The sequence below is a fragment of the Gymnodraco acuticeps genome, unplaced genomic scaffold, assembly GCF_902827175.1.
Source record: "Gymnodraco acuticeps unplaced genomic scaffold, fGymAcu1.1, whole genome shotgun sequence".
In the NCBI taxonomy this organism is placed as follows: Eukaryota; Metazoa; Chordata; class Actinopteri; order Perciformes; family Bathydraconidae; genus Gymnodraco; species Gymnodraco acuticeps.
The window spans coordinates 1,340,410-1,351,036 of record NW_022992041.1 but is presented as its reverse complement, the minus strand read 5'-3'; the positions used below and the strand labels follow the sequence as shown (position 1 = coordinate 1,351,036).

The window sequence follows — 10,627 nt, the reverse complement described above, 5'->3', positions numbered from 1 at the left end:
GGGCACTTTATCTGGTATTATTATTAAGTATTAACCTTGTTCACTTGCATGTATCACATTCTGTACAGACACAATGAGAATGAAATATTACAAGTATAATTCCTTTTGAATTACACTAAAATCACAAACTACCTCTCACATTGACTATGGTTCTGCACATGCCTCATGTTGAATCACTTACTCATTCCTTAGCATTCAAATCCCCATTGTGACATCTGTCAGAGTAAAGGTTGAATAAGAGGACTTGTAATGGCCAAACCACGCAGCATCCTAAACTTCTTCACCGTGCCGATGGCATTACATCAAATACTTCACTCGGGCCAGTGCTTTTTGGCACCTGGGTCAGGACTCATGCGAGGGCCCCAGAGTGCCGCAGAGCAGGTGTCTCCAGAAAGCCCCCCCGGTGTTTCCCTGACAGTCGGACGTGTCAGGGGGCCACAGGTACTCTGCCTGAGGAGCGAAGTCCTGGGGGAAACAGACAGTGTATCAGGATCTCATTACTGGCTGCACATATACACTGTGTCATATACATTTAAGGCCCAGGGCTATGTTGTCACTTTTTCTGATGAGAACTTTTTTCCTATATGTCCTACATGTATGCATTCAGAAAATCTGAGCACATTATCTCCTTTCATGACATTCCACCATGCAGTCATTCAAAAAGGACTTAATCAGATGTAACGCCTTCTTTACTAAAGCCTGCTCAAAACTTAAATGAATGCAGCAGGTCAGAGTTCTTCCTGATTTATTCAGACCATTTGCACTAATGTAGTCGGTCACATTTTTCCAGCCAGAATAATAACAGATTTAGCTGACTGTGCTGTCTGCTCAAATCATTTGCCTCAGGCTTGTTGTGCAGCTGCATTTTGAGTTCCAAACATGGCTATAATCTCTCCCTCAATCTTTTGAAGCAGATTTTACGGCTGTTACTGAGTTGCACATTGTACGAAAAAGAATATATTCATTTTATTTTTATATTCGGGATTGTGGGAAACGGTATTTTGATCCCTCTGTCTGTACACACAAACTGAAAGATTGACAATAAAGTTACCTTTGACTTTGTATTATGAGGAACATAGGCTAAAAATCTCACATTGAAACCGACATAGTTAGCTATTAGCTTAACAAGTTGTGTGGAGGGGTTGAATGCGTGTTAATTTGTTTTAGGGTAAAAAATAATCACAGCAAGTCACAGCCTACTGACGCACTAATAGCTCATGAATCACACTTATGCAGTGATTTTACTTAATCCTCGGTGCATTCTTTATTCAGCATGCTCATCCAAATGGCCCCTGTGTTGCTCGGCCAAAAGTATACTTCTTCCTGGCTGAGAGCAGTTGGCTTTGGCCCCTGCTTCAACCTGATGACAAAAAAAACTTCAGCTGCTGCCACTGCTTTTTTAAAAGAGAAACTGATACATTTCCAGGAACAAGCATTTGTGAGTGACAATTGGTCCCGGACTTCTTAGGGGGTCAAATATTTTTGCTAGTCTAGAGTGGATGTTTTGGTGCTGAGTGTGCAAACTTTCCCACACCGAAGACAGTTGCAGTCCAGCTTGATTACATCTGGACTTTAGTTTGATCTAGCAAGGAAGCTTTTTTAAATTATTTTGTATAGCCTCTCTGCTTGATTTACTGGTGGACGATAAATAAGAGTAGGGAGGATGTCATGCAACAAATGTCAGGAGCTGCACTCCAACTCACGCCATTACTCTTATATGGTATCAAATTGCCTGCTGTACCATGAGGTACCATTGCAAGGCAACTTTAACAGAAACACATAACTCACTTAATGAAAGCTGACATTTCTTGGAAAGGGGTAACTTCTTGTGGTGAGGTTCCCCCCACCCACATCTTTGAATCCAGTAACCTCATATCAACGGCACTTTTCCACTAAAGAGCCAGGGAAATGTAAATGAGACACTCTCCTCCCCGGCTACCCACATTGGTCAGAGGCTCACTGATGGTTAGTCATTTCTGTTCAACAACCAATTCCAAGATGTATGTTTGCACTGTGATTTCCATTTTCCATTTAACGCACGCTCGCATGTACTTTCCTCTTGCACAGTGGGCTATGTCCTGCAGTGGTTCAGCTGATACAGTTCTTTTAAGACAGATATCAAATGGTTATTTCCGTTTATATTGATCATGCAATTATTCGTTAATTCCTTAACCCATGTCTCATAACATATGGTTAAAGTCCCCCACCTCCTATGAGACTCAAAGCTGATGTGGGATATTTTAAAAGATAAATAACGTCAGAAATGCAGAGCACCTCCTACAGCTCTCCTCTATCTCATTTCAAACATCATCTCAAGCGTCATTTGTTATATCAGATTTACTGCTCTGTTTTCTCTGCAAACATGAGGGCCCTTAAAGCCAAATGAGATAACATACTGTCATTTAAGGCTCGAGCTAACTGCATAAACATAAGCTTTGATACGCTGTAGCTGTGAGCTGAGTACAAGGTAGCAACATTTGGTTTATTTTGTTTGTTTATTTCATTCATTGTCAGATTTACTTTTGAACTTTTTTTTTATATGACTGTCTTTCTTTTTTGGGATGCTGTTTTATAAAAAAAAACATTATTTCATAATAAAACTAGTGCCAGGTTAAAGATTCTTTGACATGTTACATCTTCTAAAGTCTAAAAAAAGAAAATAAAAAAAGGTGGGTTTATGTAGTTTTCTCTCTAAACTTGAACTACAATGTGCTGAAAGATTATAACGTTATATTTGTTATTGCGTGAACAAAAAACTTCCTGCCTAAAAACGTGTTGTAAAGTAACTAAGTACATTTACTCAAGTACCATTTTTTGCTACTTTGTACTTCTGCTTCACTATAATTCAAAGGCAAATCTTGTACTTTTACTCCACTGTATTTATTTAATACCTTTAGTTACTTTGCAGATTTGGATTAATGATGTGAAATATAAATAACACTTAAATAAGACTTTAGTTACACCTGGAGTAACATTCACTTGTTCTACTCGATACTGAACACATTATCTTATGTCTTAAGAGAAAATAAGAGCTTTTAGTCCACATAACGACTAAAGAATGTAACCTGCTTGAATAAATTACATTTAAAGGGTTTCTTTATCACAACAAACTTGCTCATAGTAAACTTTATTGCACAACAAGTAAATCCTTCAATTGTCTCACTCTTTCATTAAATCAAGTAATTAAGATTAACAACCCATGCTTTGTGTAATATCGTTATTAAGCTTAACTTAATAAAACACTTTATCTTGGCTAATCTAAATTGCTGGCTATTTGTCAAGTGTGTGCATGAAAGTCAGTTGGACATACATCAGTGTTGACGTTTCCTACCTTGTAAAGGTGAAATGGAAAAATAGCAACCACATGTATTCACACTTATTGCAATTCTTCCAGCTGCAAGTGCTTCATCACTTTTGAGGCTGTAAAGTGACTTGCACATACTATACTTACTGAACATTATTCCCATGAACCCATTTACACTCTTGTCTTTGGGATTTGAACATAAAGGGCTTCCTGAGCTACTTTACTGTATGTTTGGACCTCTGTCGACAGGCATGTCCTCTCTTCAAGGTTATTTGGTCGTAAAGGACATGAGGGCTAAAGCAGTATGGGACCTGTAAAAAGAGAGCTTCTCAGCAGCCCCCTAAGGTGGAACGGCCACGGGACCCCACCTCCTTTCAGGGGTATCTGAGTTACATGGGGGGAAAAAAATCAAATACTGTTTGTTTTGCATTAGAGGTTGAATAGATAATTGAACACAACAACAACAAAACAGTAACATGTTAAACTGATCTGTTACAGTATGTGGCACAGGGAAATGTTTTCTGTTTTTCTCATCAAAGAGAGTGTTCAATGTATCTGTATTTCCCTCTGGAGTTGGCAAGAGGAAATTGTTTGACATTGTTTTGTGGTCAAATTAAAGTATTAAACACTTAACATTGAATGTCTGGGGCTCAACAAAATTAATGATGTTTCCACATATCTTACTATCAGTTGAGTAATGGTAGTTACTTCTGGAATAGGAAAAGGGGTGTATATGTATACCTTAATATATATGTGTAACCTATATAAAACTGATTGGTGCCTGAGTGCTTGACTCAGATAATTGACTGCCTTTAATTTGGAGATAACTGTTCCTTTATCAATTTTTTCTTGCACATGCAATGAGTTACCAGCAGGGGGTACTGTCCGCCAACACAACACTGCTTAACAGTCTTGCACATAGTATCCGATATAATGGCGATATATATCTTCTTTTCTTTTTTAAAGGCTTTTAACCATGAGCATAACCTTTATACAGTCTATGGTTGAACTGACAAGTGACTTTAATGCTTTGGTGACAGTTACCTATGAATTACTTAATAATAAACTACTTTGTTGTTACTATTATGAAAAAAACACCACTGCGCCAATGTCACTCCCAGTTTGACAGCCTCACGCTTTTCATGCTAGCAAATAAAGGCATCGAAGAGAAAGAAAAACTTGAAAGAGGTCTCCTTCTGTCTCACATTGTGGTACGCAGAGTAATATCATCAGCATCGATAACACATTTCGAGATGATGTGGCCTAGTTTTACGATAGTTTATGTGAAAAGGATTACCTGGGCCAAAATGCAAAACTTGGGCCCAAAATTGCATTGACTATCTCTAGTTGAATGAACGCTGTAGTTAAAATGTAAACGTTGTTGTTATATCTTCACTATAGTAACAGATAGGATACGTTGGCCAACTAATTTTTTTCCCACTATGTTTGGTTTCATCTCGCAGAGAATAGACGATCTTTGCAGCACCCGAAGGATTCTGCAGAGCTCTCTCTCCACTGGGTCCAGGCAGGGGCGGACTGGGACTAAATAATCAACCCGGGAAACTCGACCGGCCGACTGGCCCAACTCGGTACCGCTAGTCTATTGTCAACCGGGGGGGGGGGGGGGGGGGGGGGGGGGGGGCGTGGCTTCTTTCAGATGGGTGTGGTAATTTATGAGAGGTTTTATTTCTAAAGTTGTTGCTGAATTAACCTTGACTCAAAGGAGAATAAGTGTTACTCCGAGAGGTATGGGCATTTGCTGAAGGGCCTGGGTTTTTATTTTCAATTTGCCACTAAGGTTGAAGGTCTCTGAGGAAGGCAGCCCCGTGATCAAGGTAAATGTCAAGTGTCACAGAAGACTTTAAGGTGTGTGTCTGTTTGTTATGGGTGAGTAATAACTTGACTTTGACCAAACGCACGTCTGTTGAAATAACCCATGTGCTTGTTTGCATTTTACTGCTTGCTCAGATTTATTTCCATCTAATGACTAAGTTCTTGTAGAGTAAATTCAGCTTGAAAATTGTAAATGTTACTGGATTATTGCCAGTTACTCTGCATAGCCTGTGTTTAGTCAAAGTCAACTTTATTGAACCATCATAAACAATTGATGGCAAATAATGATAGTGCTTTGTGTGGAAATGGGAAATGTGACCTTCTTATGAGCTGCTTAACTACAATATGATTGGCCTGACCCTAAAACACAGCATGATTATACGTTCATACTGCCTTGACTTTAAGGAAATGATAACAACACAACAATTATTAGAAATAGTGTTAAATTGCAACGTATCCCTGAAAAGGTCACTGTCAAAAATACATTTTCTCCCCTGTCATTGGCTGTTCATGGACAGTCCAGCTCAAAGGCTCCATTGAGCCACTGCAACGAGGCAGTCCAGTGAAAGGAGTCCTTTATCTCAGTGGGTGTAGTGCTGTGCTGCTGTCACAACCCACAGCAATATCGGCTGATTTCTGAATGATGAAATGTTTAATATCAGGTTGGGTGTGTCACATGAATAGGTCATTGCTTTTTTAATGCTTAAAGTTGTGCAACTTTACAGAAAAATGGGCTTCATTCAACTGCTGAAATCACAGTTCCTGAGTCACCTCATCTTCTGCTATGTGTTCCTGGCCAGCGGCCTCATTGTCAACCTGTTGCAGTTCTGTACTCTCCCTCTGTGGCTGGTCAGTAAGAAGCTGGCCCGCAAGATCAACATCAGACTGTGCTACTGTATCAGCAGCCGTGAGTATTGTTATGCTCTCTGACACATAAATGATTCTGTCTGCTGACTGCTACAGCTTTTGTTTTGCTGCTGGAAAAAGAAGTGAGTCTTTTCGGTGGTTAAATGGTTGCAAAGATTTCAACTGCAATCTTGGGGCGGTGGTGGCGAATTCGATAGGGACTTGGCTTGGCAACTGGAAAGTCACCAGTTCAAGTCCCGGGAAAGACCAAGTCCTACCGAGGTGTCCCTGAGCACGGCACCGTTCCCTACACTGCTCCCCGGGCGCCGTTCAAAATTGCAGCACACTGCTCCTAACACAGAAAATGCAGAGAAACAATTTCCCCACGGGATTAATAAAGTATATTTAAAAAAAATCAAAAATGTAAAGAAACAGACAATCTTTACTCACATACAGTAACCTAAACTTGTTTTATGTCATCGTTGATTGTCAGAGATGGTAGTGGCCCTGGAGTGGTGGTCTGGGACTGAATGCACGCTCTACACAGACCCAAAGAGTTATCCACTGTATGGAAATGAGAATGCAATTGCGGTTCTGAATCACTGTTCTGAAATCGACTTCCTGTGTGGCTGGACATTTTGTGAAAGATTTGGAGTACTTGGGGTAAGAGAAATATTTTTGACCTCAACATTTTGTTTCATTATTTCAGTGCTACCCTTCAGTTCCTTTACATGCCTTAAATGTTCTTCTTATTCCAGAGCTCAAAAGTGTTAGCCAAACAAGAGTTGAGGTATTTACCTATTATTGGATGGATGTGGTACTTCCTGGAGATCGTTTTCTGCAAGAGGAAGTGGGAGGAGGACCGGAGGACAGTGGCTGAAAGTCTTCAGAACCTCCATGATTACCCGGAAAACTTTTGGGTGCGTTTTCGGACTCTGGAAATGTTTATGTCAATTTAACAGAGATATTTTTGAATAAGGTCATTAATAACAATGTATCTTCCCGGGGCTAGTTCTTGCTTTTCTGTGAAGGAACACGCTTTACCCCAAAGAAGCACGAGGTCAGCATGCAGGTGGCCGAGAGCAAAGGTTTACCCAAACTGAAGTATCATCTTCTACCCAGGACCAAAGGATTCTGGGTAACTGTTCAGAACCTCAGAGGAACTGGTTAGTGTCCATCATTGAGGAAGTCCAAAGTTAGAGATGCGACAATAAGTCGATGGGCAGGAAAATAATTTTGATAATTGATTAATTGTTCATTTCATTTTTCAATACATTAAATCAATAAATTAATGTGATGATTGAACAATAATTTGTTACAGAACCAGTTTAAACATGGCCACTAATAAATACCAAATACTGTTTGTGAATGCTTTAAGAGGGAAAGCCTGAGGGATTTGCAAATCAGATGAGTCATACAGTAAACAATGTGTATTGTCTCTTGTAGCTGCAGCTGTGTACGATTGCACACTGAACTTCAGAAACAAACAAGCGCCAAGCTTACTTGATATTCTTAACGGAAAGAAATATCATGCAGACTTATATGTGAGGTACAAATAAATGTTTTAGCTACATATCATTTCCCATTTACTGGTGTTGTCATTTATCGGAGATATCTGACTTCCCTTCTTCCTTGCAGGAGGATCCCTCTAGAGTTGATCCCAGAAGGTGAGGCAGAGTGTGCTGCGTGGCTCCACAAACTCTACCAGGAGAAGGTAAGAGTGTTTTAAACGTTGCAGTTAAGCCTAAGCGCCTTGAGTTTTGACAATTTTAAGTCTTTTAAAAGTATGTGGGTTTTTTTATAAATGTTTACATGGACTGGCCCCCCCTCCCTTAAAAAACACACTGGACGCTGCACTAGGTCACAAACTAGAGGAGACTGTGAAGTCCACCGCAGACGGACCACTTTTGGACAAAATGTCCTTTCCATTAAAGGCAGCTCATTGTGGAATAGCCTCCCAACTGAGATACGGGATTGTCCCACTCTCAATAGCTTCAAAGGTCAACTCAAAGAATGGTTGAGAAACAACCAGATGTGCAATCATCGCTAAATGAACTTTAACACAGGGGTATCTACTCTTGCACTTAATATGTCGTTGCTGCCATAGTGTACTGCCATGTGGTAAATACTTGTGTGTGCTGCTCTTGCTCTTTTGCATATCATGTATTTACTTTTTGCTATGTTTACAAATGTCATGTTCTTCTTATATGTTGTATGTCAGGGACTACGGATGGAAATTAGCTCAAAGCTAAAATCCGGCATATGTACACTTGAAGCATTATTTGTCTAAAGTGTTCATTAATGTGCATTGTCCCTATTCAAATAAACGATTAAATGAAATGAAGACGTTTAGTGTCTAGATCATTATGTAATCTGGCGTTGTACATTTTCTGATAACATTTTGGCTACTCCTTATCTGAAGAGAAACTGATAGCTATGTGATAATGTTCTTTTATTTTGGACTTTGATATTGAGCTGTGTTTGCATCAACGTGTCAACAGGATAGCTTTCAGGAACACTACACACAGAAAGGCTGTTTCCCCGGGCCCACAGTGACCCATCCACGCCGACCCTGGGCTTTGATCAACTGGATTCTCTGGGCCTGCATGCTCCTCTACCCCCTCGGTCTGCTACTGGTTCAACTGGTCAGCTCTGGATCCATACTGACCATTTTAGTCTCTGTAACCGTCGTCTGTGCAGGTTGGTTTCATGCATTCAATGGAAAGTCATCCTGAAATGGGTATAAATGTCCTTTCCTCAATTTAACCAGCTCCTTCTTGTCCAAACATTCCATAAACAGCAGATTTAACAACTCAAATGTAAGTCCCCTTTTTTGGAAACTATGATGTATCACTCTTGTGTGTCCCTCATAGCATTCAGGCATGTGCTCACACAGCAAAGTGAATCAAAGTCCTTCTGAATACCCACTGAGATGTTAATTGAGTTATGAAACCTTAACAGAATGAGTTCACGAGGAAGGAGCATGTTCGCGTCCACAGTAAATTCACGTTTGTGGTTCAGGGTAAAATGACAAATTGTGTTTTCTTGAAAGACACCAGCCCATCTTAAACATCAATACATTTATTAAAACAACTGTCTTTTTATCAAGCTTTTTCAAAATGTGCACTCACTGCATCGTTTCTCCACAGCTTCACTGGGAGGTCGCTGGATGATTGGCCAGACTGAGACTAACAGAGGCTCAAGCTATGGGAATAAGGAGGGTCCATCAAAGAACAACTAAAGACTCCTGGCGTGATCTGCGCTGCTTCTTTGCACAGCTCATCTGAGTGTTTGAACAACGCTCCGACAGGACAAGTCCAACAAGTGCAAACCTGCCTGAAGGCACAATGAGGTCAGGTCAGGATTCAAAGCTATGCTGCTGAAGCTCAAGATCATGAAACTAGACCCGGGGGTCGAGCTTCTTTTGGTAAACTTGGTGATAGGAATATGAGGCGAGAATACTGTCAAAAGCAGGAAACTCAAACTGTAATTTTAATTAAACCAATGGACCATGGACTACCTCTTTGATTGTAATTTAAAGCAGAAATCACATTTTAATGTTAGAATATTTTGACATTTAAATTTTTCTAAAAACATATTGCTTTATTAAAAGTGTTCTTACGCATGTGTCTATTGTCTCTGTTCATTTTTCCTTAGTTTTTTTTATTTATTGATTTTCTTTTTTAGCAACCAGAGCCTATAATGTAGAATGATCTATACAGCGGCCAGAAGAGTGATAGTTTATGTATTTTGATAATTAGAATATTTGGAAAGCTAGAAGCTTTAAAATAGATTCTGATTCATTTTAGCTGATTATACTCGTGCATCTGCAGGGTGAAATAATAATGACGCACGAGTCATCAACTGACTTACTGGTCACTTCCGTTTGTCTTGAGAAGGAAATGTATGTTTTTGCACTGTTGCTTAACAAAAACACTCCTCAGAGACAACTGAGCCGCAATGAATCACTTTATGACAGAAAACACGGGAGGCATTCACTTGGACAGTTAACCAGCCTCGGTCACTAAAGACTAAGCAAACTTAAAATATATAAAAAATGCTTGCAAACCTTCAAATATCTGACAACAGCATTCGACTATTTGACAGCTGACATTGATCACTGCGTGAAACAGAAGATCTTCTGCACTTTTTCATAAAGCTATGAAGCAATGATAGAAAAAGCAGTCATACCGGCATTGATACGTGCCAACATGTGCTGCTCATCCTCATCACCAGCATTACACATACTCCATATTAGTTGTTGGACATTCATTTCGAAAAAGAATGAAAATAGTGAACGCTGCTTTTTTTCCGAAACAGCCACAGCTAGTGAACAGAAATCTGCATCGCTACCACAAACATGATAGTAAATAATACTTACTTTATTCATATCCATTGATGAATGAATACCGGCATCTATTGCACAAGCAAATAACTCTTTGTAATTTTGTTCAATAAATGCTGAAAAAATAAAGTATATTATTTTGGTCCAGCTAATCTCGGCACCCTCTTATTTAAGGAAATGTTTTCACACCCCGTTTACCCAAAGGTTATTATTATAGAAGGATTTTAACAGCTCTATAATTGATTAGTAAAATATGTATTTACCAAATCTAAAGCACAATTGATAGGTTTTTATAGATA

General features: G+C 39.5%; 1 protein-coding gene across 1 annotated transcript; it reads left to right on the top strand.

Annotated features, from left to right (window-relative positions):
* Positions 1–4,966: 4,966 nt before the first annotated feature.
* On the top strand, positions 4,967–9,614 carry agpat4 (1-acylglycerol-3-phosphate O-acyltransferase 4 (lysophosphatidic acid acyltransferase, delta)). The gene is made up of 9 exons (XM_034201869.1): positions 4,967–5,139; positions 5,863–6,044; positions 6,477–6,646; positions 6,742–6,903; positions 6,996–7,149; positions 7,430–7,532; positions 7,622–7,697; positions 8,485–8,683; positions 9,133–9,614. Exons 2-9 carry the CDS (start codon positions 5,867–5,869, stop codon positions 9,222–9,224), a joined length of 1,134 nt encoding a protein of 377 aa, XP_034057760.1. The 5' UTR covers positions 4,967–5,139; positions 5,863–5,866; the 3' UTR covers positions 9,225–9,614.
* Positions 9,615–10,627: the final 1,013 nt, after the last annotated feature.

Excerpts from the sequence above, each read along its gene's own strand:
- agpat4 (XM_034201869.1), top strand. The coding sequence starts at position 5,867 with ATGGGCTTCATTCAACTGCTGAAATCACAGTTCCTGAGTCACCTCATC. Across the intron at positions 6,045-6,476 it reads GTGCTACTGTATCAGCAGCC|AGATGGTAGTGGCCCTGGAG; the intron begins GTGAGTATTGTT and ends GTTGATTGTCAG. Across the intron at positions 6,904-6,995 it reads ATTACCCGGAAAACTTTTGG|TTCTTGCTTTTCTGTGAAGG; the intron begins GTGCGTTTTCGG and ends TCCCGGGGCTAG.